Here is a 17,845-nt window from a genome sequence, read left to right on the forward strand (position 1 = left end):
AAAAAATTAATAACAATATAGCCAACTCTATGTTGTCTACAAGATACACATGTTAGATTCAAAAATACAAATAGATTGAAACTAAAAGGATAGAAAAAGATAAATCATGTAAACAGCAACCACAGGAAAGCTAGAGGGGCTGTACTGACATCAGAAAAAAATGGATTTAAAACAAAAAAGTGTTACTAGAGATAAAGAGGGATATGCTATCATTAGAAAAGAGCCAATCCATCAGAAAGATATGACAATTATATATGTATATGCACCTAACTACAGAGTACCAAAATATGTCAAACAAAAACTGACATAAATGAAGGTAGAAATGGAAACTCTAACAATAATAGTTGAAGACTTCAATACTCTGCTTTCAATAATGGGTAGAATGACTAAGCAGAAGATCAACAAGGAAATAGAAGACTTAAATAATACTGTAAACCAAATGGACCTAACAGACATCTATATAACACTCTACTCAACAATAGCAGAAGCAGAATACACATTCTTCCCAAATGCCTATGGAACGTTCTCTAAGATAGACCATATACTAGCCCATAAAACAAACCTCAATACATTTAAAAGGATAGAAATAATACAAAATATGTTTTCTTGTCGCAATGGAATGCAAATAGAAATCAACACAAAGAAAGTTGGAAAACTCACAAATATGTGGAAATTAAACAACACATTCCTCAATAACCAATGGGTCAAAGAAGAAATCAAAATGGAAGTTAGAAAATACTTTGAGATGAATAGACATGAAGATAACATGAAAACTTGTGGGGTACAGCAAAAGCAGTGATTAGAGGAAAATTTATAGCCATAAATGCCTATATTTAACAAGAAGAAAGATCTCAAATCAATACATTTAAAAGCTGGAAAAAGAAGAGCAAACTAACAAAACAAGCAGAGGAAGGAAATAATAAGTATTAGAGTAGAAATTAATGAAATAAATAATAGAAAAACAATAGGGAAAATTAAAGAAACCAAAGCAGATGATTTGAAGTAATCAGCAAAATTGGCAAACCTCTAGTCAGAGGTTTGACCAAGAGAAAATGAGAGAAAACTCAAATTACTAGAATCAGAAATGAAAAAGGGGCATTACTACCAAGCATACAGAAATAAAAAAGATTGAAAAGAAATACCATGAACAACTGTATTAGAATAAATTAGATAATTTAAATGAAATAGACATTTCCTAGAAAGACACAAAGTCCCAAAACAGACCAAGGAAGAAATAGGCAATCTAAATAGGCCTAAGTAAAGAGATTAAATTAATAATTAAAAAACTAGCTTTTTCCAAAGTGAATTCAGGGCCCCGTTGCTACTTGTGCTATACTTTGACATACCTTTCCTTTCTTATTTTGTAAACTTCCTGGAAAGCCATCTTCACTAAGTATCTCCTAGTCTCTCTATGTGTGGTTGGTAGTCATGGAAGTGACACATAAAGTAAGCCAGAAGTTCAGTGGAACGTGTGAGAAACTGTTTTGTGCTTTTATGGATGTCATACTTGACAATACATGTATAAGTTACATGAATTGATGCTAAATATATCTTCCATTTGAATTCCTTTTGGACAAAGTTATTTCTTGATGTGGAAAAAAAAAAAAAAAAAAAAAAACCCAGCCTGGCCAACATGGTGAAACCCCGTCTCTACTAAAAATACAAAAATTAGCCAGGTGTGGTGGCAGGTGCCTGTAATCCCAGCTACCTGGGATGCTGAGGCAGGAAAATCACGTGGACCTGGGAGGTGGAGGTTGCAGTTAGCCGAGATTGTGCCACTGCACTCCAGCCTGGGTGACAGAGTAAGACCCTGTCTCAAAAAAAAATTAATAATAGTAATAATAATACATCACCCACGAAGAAAAGCCTAGGACCAGGTGGCTTCACTGATGAATTCTGCCAAATGTTGAAAGAAGCATTAATAACAATTCTTTACATACTGTTCCAAAAAATAGAAGAACAGGAACACTTCTCAACTCATTCTATGAAACATATTACCCTGATACCAAAACCAGAGAAAGATATCACAAGAAAAAAAACCAAAACTACACGCCAGTATTTGTTAGGAATATGAATTCAAAATCCCTCAGCAAAATGCTAGCAAACTGAATCTAGTCACATATAACAAAAACTTAGGCCAGACACAGTGGCTAATGCCTGTAATCCCTCCTAAAAAACAATAACAAAAAAGAAAAATATTCAACATTATGACCAAGTGGGATTTATCCCAAATTTGGCAATGGATTATTAGACATGACATCAAAAGCACAAGCAGCAACAACAACAAAAAATAGATAAACTAGACTTCATCAAAATTAAAAACGTTTGTGCTTCAAGGGGCATCATCAAGAAAATAAAAGGACACCTCACCGAATAGAAGAAAAATATTTGTAATGTACATACCTGACAGTGGACTAGAATCCAGAATACATAAAGAACTCTTAGAGCTCAATAACAAAAAGGCAAATAACCCAATTTAAAGATGGGCAAAAGATTCAGAGAGGTGTTTCTTCAAAGCAGGTATACAAATGGCCAATAAATATATGAAAGATAACTGACATCATTATTCATCAGGGACATGCAAATCAAAACCACAATGAGATACCATTTCATAACCACTAGGATGACTGTAATCAAACAGTCAGATAATAACAAGTGCTGACAAGAATGTGGAGAAATCAGAGCTTTCCTACACTGCTGGCAGGAATGTAAAATGGTGTAGACAATTTGGAAAATAGTTTGGTGGTTTTTCAGAAAGTTAAACATAAGTTACCATTTGACCCAGTGATTGCACTCTGAGGTGTTTACTCACTCCTAGGTATATACCTACAAGAGATGAAAACATATTCACACAAAAACTTGTACACAAATGTCTTTAGCAGCATTATTTAAAATAGCCAAAAGGTAGAAACAACCCAAATGAAATGGGAAACCACCTGAATCAACTGATGCATGGACAAACAAAATATGGTATATCCATACAACGGAATATTTTTCCAGTGCTAAAAAGGGAATGAAATACTGATACATGCTACGACATGGATGAACCTTGAAAACAGTATGCTCAGTGAGAGAAGCAGTTACAAAAGATCATATACTATATTATTCCATTTATAGGAAATGTCCAAACAGGAAAATCAATAGAGACAGAAAGTAGATTAGTTGTTGCTTAGGGATAGGAGAGATGGGGGAATGCTGGTGGTGATAGCTAAAGGGTACAGTGCTTCTTTTTGAGATGATAAAAATGCTCTAAAATTACGGCCGGGCACAGTGGCTCACTCCTGTAATCCCAGCATTTTGGGAGGCTGAGGTGGGAGGATCCCTTGAACTCAGGAGTTCAAGACCATCCTGGGCAACATGGCATGACCCTGTCTCTAAAAAAAAACAATTCAAAAGTTAGCCAGGCATGGCAGCACGTGCCTGTAGTCCCAGCTACTTGGGAGGCTGAGGTGGGAGGATCCCCTGAGTCCAGGAGGCAGAGGTTGCAGTGAGCCAAGATGGTGCCACTGCACTCCAGCCTGGGTGACAGAGGGAGACCATGTCTCAAAAAATTTTTTTAAATTTAAAAATACATGCTGTGAAATTGACTGTGGTGATCACCACATATATGTGTGAGTATACTAAAAACCACTACATTATACACTTTTAGCAGGTGAATTGTATGGTATATGAATTATGCCTCAATAAAACTGTTACAAACAAGAATTAATAAAACACAATGGGCTGGGCGCGGTGGCTCACGCCTGTAATCCCAGTACTTTGGGAGTCCGAGGCAGGCGGATCATGAGGTCAGGAGATCGAGACCCTCCTGGCTAACATGGTGAAACCCTGTCTCTACTAAAAATACAAAAAAAAAAAATTAGCTGGGCATGGTGGCGGGTGCCTGCAGTCCCAGCTACTCAGGAGGCTGAGGCAGGAGAATGGCATGAACTCGGAAGGCGAAGTGAGCAGAGATCGTGCAACTGCACTCCAGCCTGGGCAACAGAGCGAGACTCCGTCTCAAACACACACACACACACACACACAAATGGCAGCTCTGTGCCAGAAAGAAAGCATGGACTTTGGAGTCCAACAGACTGTGTTAATCTGGTTCTCCAAGAAGCAGGAACAATATGCAAAAGAATTTTATTAGAGGAAACACCTATGTGAGCGATAAAATGGGGAGGCAGCTAGGAAAGGCTGGGAGAACTGCCAGACCATGATGCAAGTCTGACCCTGGCTGAAGGAGAGGAAGAGGGAAGGTTCAGTGAAGATTCAGGCAAGTATCCTAGACTACCATGCAGTCTAAGAAAGCCTTGGTGAGGCTGTCAGGGAATCCTCCAGCCAACTCCCCTGGCCATCAGAGAAGTGTGTTGTTGTTGTTGTTGTCGTTGTTTGAGACGGAGTCTCGCTCTATTATCCAGGCTGGAGTGCAGTGGTGCAGTCACGGCTCACTGCAACCTCCACCTCCCTGGTTCAAGCAATTCTTCTGCCTCAGCCTCCCAAGTAGCTGGGATTACAGGCACCTGCCACCATGACTGGCTAATTTTTTGTGTTTTTAGTAGAGACTGGGTTTCACCACATTGGTCAGGCTGGTCTCAAACTCCTGACCTCATGATCCGCCCGCCTCCGAAAGTGCTGGGATTACAGGCGACCAGCCTTCTGTTTGCTATGTTGCCCAGGCTGGTCTTGAACTCCTGGGCTCAAGTGATCTTCCCATCTCAGCCTCCTGAGTAACTGGAACTAGAGAAGGGCTCAGAGGAGTTTTGTATCAACCAGAAATGGATCTGCCTTAGAATCCCTGTATCCCGGCCCGCGGGATAGTCAGAGCAGGCCCTGGAGGAGGGGGTGGGAATTTGGGGAACAAGAGACACGAGAAATGGAGACAAGACAGTGCTCTGATCAAGTCTCGTTTAATGGCGGTAATGCACTGCCTTATATACACTTGGAAGGGAAGGGGTTGGGCTAAGGCGGAAATGATCTCATTGCCGAAGGCGTGGCCAGGTTAGTTTCGGTTTCTCCGGTCGGATGTCATGTTGCGCTTGCGCTATTAAGTAACAATTTTCCCGGGCGCGGGAAAAGTGAGTGAAGAAGAAGCAGGAAGAGCGCCATCTTTAACGAGGTATTAGTACAGGGGAAAAAAGGCAAAGATAGGGAGAAGGTGTGGGGTGGAAATGAATATAGCTCAGGCGTTTAATCCTCAATTATTATTCGCTATGGCCGGGGCGTGCAGCTCCGGACAGGTCCCCCTTTTTATATTTTTATGATAAGAAAACCCCTCGGGAACTGCGCCTGTCTTAGGTTGGGTCAACTCACCCCCACCTTCTAGGCCCGTCATGGGATAAGGCAGCAGCAAGGGCGGCCCTCCTGTCTTAGGCTCCAATGGAGATAGTGTCCTCTTACCCGTCATTGACTGTCCAGTTCAGCACACAGGGGAGGTGGTCTTATTAAAGTAAATAAGACTCACCATTTTCAGTCATCTCAAGGCGATGATAATGGACCTGTATAGGTTTGGCCTGGAAGGCCTCGATTTGTTGTCTGACAAATGCCATAAGCTTATTAAAGATTATAGGCCCGAGAGTGAGGAAGAGTAAAAGAGTGAGTAAAGGACCAAGAAATGGCAGGAGATAGGGGAGAAGTCCATCGAGTCCAGTCCATAGTGGATTGGCGGCCAGGCCTTTTCTGCGCTTTTCTAGTTCTTCTTGCAAAGTTTTTATCTTATCTCTGACGATTCCGGATTTGTTGGCATAAAAACAGCACTTTTCCTGTAAGGCCAAACATATCCCTCCCTGTTCTGCCGTTAACAAATCTAGACCTCTTCTATTCTGGAGAACTACTTCAGCTAACGAGTCTACTTGGTCTTGTAAATCTTGTATAGTACTGGATAAGGTCTGTACATCTGAGATTAATTGATTGGATAATTTAGTATATTGGGTTAGTGAGACTCCTAGGCCTGTGGCTCCTGTAGTAAAAGCAGTGGTGATTCCTAGTCCAGCCAACAAGGGAATAAATTGTATGGCTCGTTTCGGTCTATAAATAAAATGTTCAATAGCGGGGATGGGGATAGGTTCATCTCCAGGGATGATATCAATGTCGGGGAGAAGAGTGGCCAGAACACAAAGCCCTGTCCAATTTGTAGGTAGATACGTATATGCCATGTTGTTTCCACAAACGAAGACCGAGCCATTTATAGCACACAAAGGGTTGGTGGCATTGATTATGGAAGTACAGTTGCCAAACACAACATAGCCTAAATCAATTTCTTTAGTGTTATTATATGATGGTGAAAAGAGGCAAGAGGAATTAGAAAACATCATCGGTTGAACTAAGGGGGGGGGTAATAGGGCAGGAATTATTTACTAAGGATTCATTTGAGTAATCGACATAGGGCAATGAAAGGTTAGGTATGGCTAGAGGAATAGGGGGGCCCATTTTAAGACAAAGCCAACAATCGTGGGCCAGGCTGGTATTGGACATTTGAAGTAAATTGTAAGTAGCATTGAGGATATCAAAGGTTTGGGCATCGAGCCTAAAATTACCTCTAAGCTCAGGCAGGGCTAAAGGGTGATATTGAAGCTCAGGATATGAAGCTTTATGAATTTCTTCTAATTTTTTCTGGACGGTTTTAATTCTTGCAATATCTAATGGGCCTCCTCCATCAGAAATGTGAATGGGGGCGGTAGTGCTCCAACAAACAGGCTTTCCTTTTTGGCCATTACAAGGAGATTGTACAAGTTTATTAGTGGATCCTAATACTTGTACGTCATTGATGCCTCCAGTTTGTGTTTTTAGTAACGTGGCCGTATAATATGTTCTATTGCTTGATTTGCATTGTTGATAGGAGGTATAACAGGAACTATGTACAGAAGATTGGAAAGAGCTACAAGGGCATTCTAGGAGCGGCCCGCTAGGTGAGGTATCTCTTGGGGTAGACTTACATTTCCATAACTGGTTTGGCATTAGGTAAGCTGTCTTGCCCGTGCAGGTCACCTGGGTGATTCTATCTGACGGAGGTTCAGATATTTGTCCCCCTCTGCAGTCACAAGGCTGGCCGTATTGTTTTCATAATAATTCTTTTGTCTTACGAGGGTCACCAAAACCTGCATAGACTGTCACTATGTTATATAGAGCGATTATTCTCCAAAGGAATTTCATGTTAGGCTTCATTTTCTGAAAAACAAGAAGGAAAGAACTTCTCAGGGAGATTTATCTTCCCTGGACTGACAATGGTTATGATTTATTTGTCTTACCAATCTTTCAGGCAGCCATCTGGCTGCATCATTTTTTTGTGAGAAGATGCATACTGAGCCTCTTCCCCAAATTAAAACTGGATCGGGGCCATGCCATGAACTATCAAGTGGATCTTTCCATTTTACCATTGCAAACTGTTTTTGAGATTCAGGATGCCAGAAACGGTCGGCAGCCGATTTTCCATGACTGTCCAAATTTAAAAAATTAAGGATAAACAGGGCATGATTATGTTTCTGGGGGTACCCTTCACGGGGTACCAGCTCCCCCCTTTTAATTTTGTGATAATAGTTTTTAATGACAGATGAGCTCTTTCTACTATACCTTGTCCTTGGGGATTATAGGGAATGCCTGTGGTATGTTTAATTTGTAGGGTATTACAAAATTGTAAGAAGGTTTTGGATATATAACCGGGGCCATTATCTGTTTTGATTTGTTTGGGTATTCCTAAAATAGAAAAGCAGTGTAATAAATGAGCTATGACATGTTTGGTGGCCTCCCCTGTTTGGAGAGTTGCACTGATGAATCCACTATAGGTGTCTATGCATACATGGATATATTTTACTTGACCGAATTCTAAGTGGTGAGTAACGTCCATTTGCCAAATTTCGTTAGGGATGAGTCCTCGGGGGTTAACTCCTAGATGGGGAACAGGTAAATATGTTATGCAGTTGGCGCATTGTTTAACTATTTGTCGAGCTTGTTCTCTGGTAAGTTTAAACATAAGTCTTAAGGTTTGGGTGTTTAAATGATGTAAGGCATGTGCTTTTTGCGCTTGTTGCAAATTGTCTGTAGTGACTGTGGCTATGGTTTTTGTTGCCGTGTCAGCCGTTGCGTTACCTTGTGTTAAAGGTCCCGGTAATCCTGAATGTGCTCTAATATGCCCAAGAAAAAAGGGAGTAGTCCTTTTTCGGATAAGTTGTTGACATTGTAAAAATAGGTTAGCTGTGTCTGAAATATGTTTAATTTGAGACACGGTCTCTAAGAGGGGTATTGAATGAGCCAGGTAGGCGCTGTCTGTATAAATGTTAAGTGGCTGACAAGGAAAAGCTGATAGTGCTGCAATTATAGCTTGCAATTCAACCAGCTGAGCTGATGTATAAGTGGTCTGGAATTTAACGACTACATTATTGTAAGTGTAAGCGGCAAGTCCTGTGGAAGATCCATCAGTGAAAATTAGTAATGCGTCATTGAGAGGTTCTTTACTGGTAATATGGGGAAATACAAACGCATGAAGTTTGCAAAATTGAATAAGTTTGTTAGGTGGGTAATGGTTATCAATCGCGCCAGTATAAGAAGCGCAAGCAATTGGCCAGGCTTCCATATTTTGTAACAGCCAATGGATGCGTGATTGAGTGTAGGGCTGTATAATGGTAGAGGGTTCTATTCCAAAGTATTTTCTACTGTTTTCTCTTCCCAAGATAATTAGATCAGCTATGGCATCATAATAAGGCAACAAAACCTTTTTAGGGGAGGAGGGCAGGTGTACCCACATAATGGGATTGTTCTGCCAAAATAGGCCAGTAGGGGTTATTGTTGTGTTAAAAATAAGGAATATTAATGGCTGAGAATAATCAATACCGGTAACAAATTGTGTTGCAATGGCATGTTCTACCTGTTGGAGTGTTATTAATGCTTCTTTAGTAATGGACCTGGGGGATTTTGGATTAGAGTCTCCTTTTAATATATCGAAAAGAGGTTTTAACTCTCCTGTGGTGAGCTTTAAGTACGGCCGAAGCCAATTTATGTCTCCCAGTAATTTTTGGAAATCATTTAAAGTTTTTAAATGATCACGACGTATAACGGCCTTTTGATTAATGATTTTGGGTCCATTAATCTGGAAACCAAGATAAGTGTATGGATCTTGTAATTGTACTTTTTCTGGGGCTATTTGTAGTCCGGCTGCTGTTAACTCTTGTTTGAGTTGGGCGAAGCACTGTAAGACTTGTTCGCCAATTTCTCCTGCTATTAAAATATCATCCATATAATGTATAATATACATTTGTGCCCATGTTTTTCTGACTGGCTCTATAGCGGCAGCTACATATTTTTGACACAAGGTAGGACTATTGGCCATACCCTGAGGTAAGACTTTCCATTGATAGCGCTTCATTGGTTGTTTAAAATTTGTAGATGGAAGACTAAAGGCAAATCTTTTCTGGTCAGCAGGGTGAAGGGGAATTGTAAAAAAGCAATCTTTAAGGTCAATAATGATTTTAAAATATTTTTGAGGAATCGCAACCGGTGAAGGCAATCCTGGTTGTAAGGCACCCATAAGGATCATAGTGATATTTACTGCTCTTAAATCTTGTAAGAGTCTCCATTTACCAGACTTCTTTTTAATAACAAAAATAGGTGTATTCCAAGGGGAATTACTTTCCTCAATATGTCCTGCTGCTAGTTGTTCCTGCACTAACTGTTGGGCAGCACTTAGTTTATCATTGAGTAAAGGCCACTGATCAACCCAAACGGGCTCATCTGACTTCCAAGTAATGGGGTCAGCGCACCTTTGGGGTGCAGGTATGTCAGTGGCCTGAGCTAAAAATTTCCAAACCCCTTTTTATCAAGTTGTCCTGAAACCAGTATAGGCTGTGGGATACCGTTCTCTCCTTTTCCAAGACCTTTACCAGGGGTGTATCCTTGAGTCAACATTTGTGCAGTAACTATATCATTTGGACTACACATTATAATTTTCATTTGAGAGAGCAGATCTCGCCCCCAAAGGTTAACAGGTAGGTAAGGGATGACAAATGGCTTAATGAGGCCTGAATTGTTTTCTTTATCTGTCCATGTTAGGTATTTAGAACTTTGTTTAGGATTACTGCTTTGTCCAATTCCTCTCAAGTGAGTTAAAGTTTCTGTAGTAGGCCAATGAGAGGGCCAATCTTCCTGTTTAATGATAGTTACATCAGCCCCTGTGTCTATTAGTCCAGTGAATGCCTTCCCGTCTAACCATAAGGTTAGAGAGGGTTTTTGATTTGTAATTGGTTGCACCCAATATATATCTGATGATCCGAAACCTTTTATATTTCTATTAGAGTATTGGATATTATTATCTGTTTTAACCAAAGGTAGCAGGAGTAACTGAGCTATTCTAACTCCTTGAGGGACAGTAATAATACTATCAATAGCTCTGGCCATAATTTTAATTTCTCCTTCATAATCATTATCGATAACTCCAGGGAGGACTTGTAAGCCTCTCATGGTGACACTACTTCTTCCTAAAAGTAGCCCAAAAGTGTTAGGTGGTAAGGGTCCATATATTCCGGTATTTAAGGTTTGCGGTCCCATTTCAGGTGTTAGTATTGTGTGGAAGGTGGAACTGAGGTCCAATCCTGCACTTCCTGGGGTTGCTCTACTAAGTTTTGAAATGGATTGCTGTTGCTGGCTGGAACAAAGCTGACTGCCCCATATGCTTGTTTCGGGGCCTGAGGCTGGCCCCTCATCCCGTTTCCCTGCCTGGGGGGTAAAGGATTTCCTTGACTGTCAGTTTTAGATTTACATTCGTTTGCCCAGTGCCTTCCTCTTTTACACCTTGGGCAAAGGCCTGGGATTTTTGCTTCTGGACTCCTATTTTGGTTTTCACAGCAATCTTTTGCAAAGTGTCCCCTTTTACCGCATCTAAAACATCCCCCTTTATCTTTACCTTTGTTAATGAGGAAATCTCTTACTGTTTGGCCACTAAAAGCGGCGGCCATTGCTAGGCCTTGTTGATATGAGGGCCCAATATCTGAACAAAGGCGAATGTATCCTGTTAAATCTGTTTTCTTTCGATAAGGTCTGATTGCCGCTTGGCAGGCGGGGTTAGCATTTTCATAAGCTAACTGTTTAACATAATCTACACCCGTTTCTGCATTTCCAAAGATTCTACCTGCCGTGGTCATAAGTCTATGCACAAAGTCTGAAAATGGCTCATCGGGTCCTTGTTTAACCGCTGTGAGCGAGGCCCCTGGATCTCCTTTAACGGGAAGTTTTCTCCAGGCTTTTGTAGCAGCAGCCTGGATTTGTGAGAACAGTCCAGGGTCATATTGCATTTGGGCCTGAGTGTCTGCATAATTACCTGAACCAGTTAACATATCAAAATCCCAACCGTTTCCTGCCTGTTGATTTCTTTTAGCTGTATCTCTACAATTTTCAAAGAACTCTGACTTCCAAATTAAGTGGTCTCCCCCAGAAAGAACTGCCCTGACTAAGGTATTCCAGTCTGTAGGAATGAGCCAATTCTCAGCTACAGATTCCACTATAGCAAGAGTATATGGAGCAGTAGCCCCATACTGAGAGGCAGCAGTCTTTAACTCTTTTATAATAGTAAAATCAAATCCAGTATGATGCCTCCAAGCCTGTCCCTGTTCATCTATGGTTTCCGTGACCGGAAAAACGTCTTTGGGGGAGGAGTCTTCTCTATGTCGGCTAGCAACTAACCCCCCTCTTGGAACATGTTGTCCAGGCCGCTGAAGTGGGCGCAAGGAACCCTCCATAGCGTCTGAGTTAGGTATTTTTTCATTTCCTGTTTTTAGCTTTTGGAGCCTAATTATCAATGATTGATGTAACTCTTCAAGTTTAATCTGTTCTTCTAGTTGAGCAATTTTTTGCTTTAATTCTTCTTTGGGATCTATTGCTGCCATAACAATGGGCGCAGAAGCCTCATTATGTGTCTTATTATATGGGGGTGGGTATGAAGTAAAGGGAGGCAAATCAGGGTTGTGATATTTAGCCACCTCTTCCTCTAAATCATCCCAATTTATATCCAATTGATTAGGCTTATTAATTTCCTCCTCCTTTTGAAGTATCTGTAAAATTGGGTATTTTTTTGGTTTGTTTTCGTGTGGTATTTCTTTATCTATTACAGAAGGAGACTTGATTTCCTCATGATCACTTTCGAGGGAAATGAGATCCTCCTCCGTATCTTGCGGAGGCTTTGTGAGGTTAGAGCGGGAGCTAACCTTTAAAATATGCTCTGTCTGAGTGACCGCAGCCATGACTTGCGGATCGGCCTCCTTCTTATCAATTAAATCTCTAATGAGGTTCCAATAAGAGAAGGCGGTTACAGGAATTTTTTCTGGCCCAAAAGTATTATAATAGTCCTGCAAACAATCCCCTACTCTACGCCATCTTTTAATATCAATAGTTCCTTCCTGTGGGAACCAAGGGCAAGTGTCTTTTACAAAATCAAAAAATTTAAACAAATCATTACCTTTAACCTTTACTCCTCGTATCTTTAAAGCCTCTTTTAATTGTCCTACATATATTTGATGTTGGCTTAATTCTTGTCCCATTTCAGACGCGTCACTTACCTTCGATCCTGACGCGGCAGGTTCCCGTGGTGATCGGAAGAGTTTGACTCCTTTTGTCTTCGTTAGCGGTCGACCGTCCTTTGGCGTCCTCTTCCTCACGGAGTCCCTCATTTCCAGGTCCCTGTTCGGGCGCCACGTATCCCGGCCCACGGGATAGTCAGAGCAGGCCCTGGAGGAGGGGGTGGGAATTTGGGGAACAAGAGACACGAGAAATGGAGACAAGACAGTGCTCTGATCAAGTCTCGTTTAATGGCGGTAATGCACTGCCTTATATACACTTGGAAGGGAAGGGGTTGGGCTAAGGCGGAAATGATCTCATTGCCAAAGGCGTGGCCAGGTTAGTTTCGGTTTCTCTGGTCGGACGTCATGTTGCGCTTGCGCTATTAAGTAACAATTTTCCCAGGCGCGGGAAAAGTGAGTGAAGAAGAAGCAGGAAGAGCGCCATCTTTAACGAGGTATTAGTACAGGGGAAAAAAGGCAAAGATAGGGAGAAGGTGTGGGGTGGAAATGAATATAGCTCAGGCGTTTAATCCTCAATTATTATTCGCTATGGCCGGGGCATGCAGCTCCGGACATCCCTGGCTGTGCTTGTCACTGGATGGCAGATGTTTGTGGCAAGCTTGCTATGCAGCAATGAACTTCAGGGGGCAACTGAAACCTCCAGTCAATTACACTCCCTGTAGTTGGATATCTGTGAAGCACAGTTGCATAACTGCCACACCGATTAAGGCTCAAATCCCAGTTCAACAATATACTAACTGTGTGGCCTTGCACAAGATACCCTTCCTGAGACACAGTTGACTCATCTACAAAATGGGGATGATAGTAGTACCTGCCACGTAGGGTCGATGTGAGAATAATGTATATATAAACTGCCTAACACAGAAAAGGCATACAATAAGTGTTCAAGAAGTAGTAGCTATTACTAATATTGTATTTACTACTACTATTGTTATTATTATATCCTTCTAGACTTTATGTACTTCATTAAAATAGTGGACATCATATTCTACATATAATGGGTGTTCTGTTTATTTTGCTTAACATCATATTGTATATCTTTTTCCAAGTTACCATTTGCTCTCCATAAACATTTTGAAGGCTGTTTTGTAGTCTATGTAGTATACATACCCGAGCTTACTTAGCCCTTCTCTTAATCATTAAACCTTTCCCCAAAAAACAGTTTTTGCTACTTAAAACAATTCTGTAGTGGACATTTTTACATAAAATAATTTTTTTCTTTGTATTTGGGATTTTTCCTCAAGGTTCCAGAATAGGATTACTAGGTTAGAGAGAGTGTGGACAGGCTAGAGAGTTGTATGTATGAACACACTTTTTTTTTTTTTTTAGACAGAGTCTTGCTCTGTCGCCCAGGCTGGAGTACATTGGTGCAATCATGGCTCACTGCTTCAGCCTCCCAAGTAGCTGGAACTACAGACACGCACCACCACACCTGGCAAATTCTTAAATTTTTTGTAGACATGGGGTTTCACTATGTTGCCTAGGCTGGTCTCAAACTCCTGGCCTCAAGCAATCCTCCTGCCTCACCCTCCCAAAGTGCTGGGATTATAGGCATGAGTCACCACACCCAGCTGAGAGTGTGAACATTTTTTTTTTTTTTTTTTTTTTTTTTTTGAGACGGAGTCTGGCTCTGTTGCCCGGGCTGGAGTGCAGTGGCCGGATCTTAGCTCACTGCAAGCTCCGCCTCCCGGGTTTACGCCATTCTCCTGTCTCAGCCTCCCGAGTACCTGGGACTACAGGCGCCGCCACCTCGCCCGGCTAGTTTTTTGTATTTTTAGTAGAGACAGGGTTTCACCGTGTTAGCCAGGATGGTCTCGATCTCCTGACCTCGTGATCCGCCCATCTCGGCCTCCCAAAGTGCTGGGATTACAGGCTTGAGCCACCGCGCCCGGCCGAGTGTGAACATTTTTAAGGTTCCTGACCCGGGTTGCCAAGCTTGCTCTTCAGAAAAATGGGGCCAGTTTACATTCCAGCCGGCAGCATATGAGAGTGCTCACTTCACTGTCGCCTTATCCAGCCGGGGTTATCACTTTTGACATTTTTAAATATTTTCTAACTGAAAAGGCAAAACAGCCTCTACTTATTTGTTCTGTCCCTTTTTTTTTTTTTTTTGAGACAGGGTCTTGCTCTGTCACGCAGGCTGGAGTGCAGTGGTGTGATTTAGGTTCACTGCAACCTCCACACCCCCCCGCTCAAGTGATCCTCCCACCTCAGCCTCCCAAGTAGCTGGGACGACAGGTGCACACCACTATGCCTGGCTTTTTTTTTTTTTTTTTTTTGTATTTTTGGTAGAGACAGGGTCTTGCCATATTGCCCAGGATGATCTCGAACTCTTGAGCTCAAGCAATCCATTCACCTCAGCCTCCCAAAGTACTGGGATTACAGGCATGAGCCACCATGCCAGGCCTGTTCTGTTACTTTTAAGTACAGTTTTTTTTCCAAATGTTTTTGTGCAGATGCTATCATATACAAAAGTAATTGTTTTGTGAATTGTCTGTGCACATTCATCTATTAAGATGCCACTTTTTCAATTAATTAATACAATTTCAAAATAATAGACTGGGCGCAGTGGTTCACGCCTGTAATCCCAGGACTTTGGGAGGCTGAGGTGGGTGGATAACCTGAGGTCGGGAGTTCCAACATGGTGAAAACCCATCTCTACCAAAAATACAAAAGTTAGCTGGGTGTGGTGGCACATACCTGTAATCCCAGCTACTTGGGAGGTTGAGGCACAAGAATTGCTTGCACCCTGGAGGCAGAGGCTGCAGTCAGCCGAGATCACGCCACTGCACTCCAGCCTGTGCGACGGAGTGAGACTCCATCTCAAAAATAAATTAATAACAATAATAATAATAATAATAATAATTGCCTGACATGCTTCCCACTATTTTGCCTTTTAAGTTTTTTTTTTAATGTATAAGAAGGGAAGTATTTTGTCAGACATACCTATTAGACATTTGTTTTGTAATTTCTTTTGTCTCTTTTAACCTTACAAAGCCCATCCTCCCATAGAAAACAAATTTTTTTTACAGATGGTTCAAAGTGAAACCACAACTGAGCTACACAGATAATTTTTTAAAGTTTTGTATGAGTAGAGCCCAATCTAATGATCATCTGCTGCAATGCCCTTTTCCAGAACTGATTTTCCTCCTCCTTTTGTGTTCCAGGGCCCAGATATTCACTATTAAGTGTCCAGGAAGGATCTTTCTTATATAAAGGTGCTTCTGAGGACTTCCAGAGTTACAGTGGAGGAGGAATCAGGGCAGGAATTGGGGTTGGACAGGTCTACTCCCAAGGATTTCCACTTTTACCACATGGACCTGCATGACTCTGAAGACAGACTGCAGCTCTTTCCAGAAGAGAATACTAGGATGAGGAAAGAAGTAGTCCAAGCTGAAATGGTCAATGAGTCAAGAGGAGCAGGGGATGGTAAGGCTCAAAGAGACCTTCAAGAGGAAGTGGATGAACTTGTCCACTTATATGGACTTGAAGATGATCATGAATTAAGGGATGAGTTTGTTGATGAAAACATGCCCAGAACAGGGGTTTCAGAATATCCTCCTTATGTGATGAAGAGGAGAGACCCAGCCAGGGAGCAGAGAGACTGGAGACCTAGGGGAGAGACAGTGGAGGCTGAGGACCTCGGCTTCGGAGGGTGGGGCTCGGCAGGCCAGTGCCAGGACTTGCGGGAAGCCTATAGGTACACACACGGCCGTGCCAGCGAGGAGTATGAATGCTATGTCATCCCCGAGGAAGAGGATGAAGAAGAAGCTGCTGATGTCTTCTGTGTCACTTGTAAGACTCCAATAAGAGCTTTTCAGAAGGTTTTTGATGAACATAAGGAGCATGAAGTGATCCCACTCAATGAAGCACTGGAAAGTGCCAAGGTAAATAGGTCTCCTTGGTTCTTCTCTGTCTTGACATTGCTTTGGTATCTCAAGTACATATGCAGGAAATACATCTAAAATGCCTTCTAGGGCCGGGCGCGGTGGCTCAAGCCTGTAATCCTAGCACTTTGGGAGGCCAAAACGGGCGGATCACGAGGTCAGGAGATCGAGACCATCCTGGCTAACACGGTGAAACCCTGTCTCTACTAAAAAATACAAAAAACTAGCCGGGCGAGGTGGCGGGCGCCTGTAGTCCCAGCTACTCGGGAGGCTGAGGCAGGAGAATGGCGTAAACCCGGGAGGCGGAGCTTGCAGTGAGCTGAGATCCGGCCACTGCACTCCAGCCTGGGCGACAGAGCGAGACTCTGTCTCAAAAAATAAATAAATAAATAAAATAAAATAAAATGCCTTCTACAAGAGCGAGAGAAGATATAACATTAATACCTTCTTTGTGATCCTCTGTTGGATAGGATGAAATTCACAAAAACATGTATAAATTGGAAAAGCAGATAATCCAGATGGAAAACTTTGCAAATCACTTGGAGGAGGTTTTCATCACTGTGGAGGTAAGACCATACTCGAAGACCTCATCAGACTCACATTGCTTCCATCAATGGCTAGGTCAAGCAGCTGTTTCTGGTATGAGCTACAGAACCTGTTTTCTTAGAATGTGAGGGGTCACCACTGCCCCTCTCCCCTCCCTTCTTTCCCTGACCTCCCATAGCACCCAGGCATGGATGTCATGGAACCGATTACCTGTCAGCATTCCTTACGGAACTATAAGCTCTTGGTGTGAAAGCTGGGTCGTCTGTCTCAATATCTCTAGTCCTACTACATGGTATATTTCAGAGCAGGCATTTTATACATGTTTGTTGCATTAGTAAATAAGGTAGAAATTTCCCAACACAATCCCTCTCCTTCACTCGCTTCATTTTCTCCTAATCCCCTGTTACCCAAGTCACCAATTGTATGTGATTTAGACCCTTATTTGAATTCTTTTTTCGATGTATACTGTTTTCATTATTCAACTTGATAGACCCTTATTCTAACAAAGATGACTTCACGGTGGCATCATCCAGTGAAGTCCCTCATTTGAGCCCAGGCGGTGAAGAGGGGACATCTTTTTTTTGCCCTTGTGTTTTGGGTTGTTTTTCTTTTTATTTGTTTTGGACCTCTTTTTGGGGGTAGAAGGTCTTACTGAGAATCCCTGGGTTGCTGTCTGGTGCATTGGCTGAGAAACCAGAAACAGTGGAGTTCCATGTTGCTTCCTTGGTTTTGGGAGTTGTTAATTTTAGGCTTTTGGGGGTACCTATAATGTTGACTATATAAAGTCAGGTGTAGACTGTGAAACACTTTTTTATTGTTCTAAGAGGCAAAATACCCACTTCTGCCAACGATTGCTACTCAAACAAATGA

General features: G+C 41.9%; 1 protein-coding gene and 1 long non-coding RNA gene across 11 annotated transcripts in view; one reads left to right on the top strand and one right to left on the bottom strand.

The window, feature by feature from the left end:
- Positions 1–17,845, top strand: part of FSD2 (fibronectin type III and SPRY domain containing 2) — a 64,667-nt gene that overhangs the window by 17,889 nt on the left and 28,933 nt on the right. For 3 of the 5 annotated variants that reach the window (XM_077940127.1, XM_077940126.1, XM_077940128.1), the window contains exons 2-3: positions 15,710–16,429; positions 16,900–16,995. In XM_077940127.1, coding sequence (XP_077796253.1) covers positions 15,857–16,429; positions 16,900–16,995 — 669 coding nt within the window. In that variant the 5' untranslated portion in view covers positions 15,710–15,856. The remainder of the gene's footprint in view (positions 1–15,709; positions 16,430–16,899; positions 16,996–17,845) is intronic. The other 2 variants (XM_077940129.1, XM_077940130.1) reach the window with 1 other exon arrangement.
- Positions 1–17,845, bottom strand: part of LOC106999265 (uncharacterized) — a 70,993-nt gene that overhangs the window by 16,438 nt on the left and 36,710 nt on the right. The gene's annotated exons all lie outside the window — the stretch shown is intronic.

Source organism: Macaca mulatta, chromosome 7, assembly GCF_049350105.2.
Source record: "Macaca mulatta isolate MMU2019108-1 chromosome 7, T2T-MMU8v2.0, whole genome shotgun sequence".
NCBI classification, from domain to species: Eukaryota; Metazoa; Chordata; class Mammalia; order Primates; family Cercopithecidae; genus Macaca; species Macaca mulatta.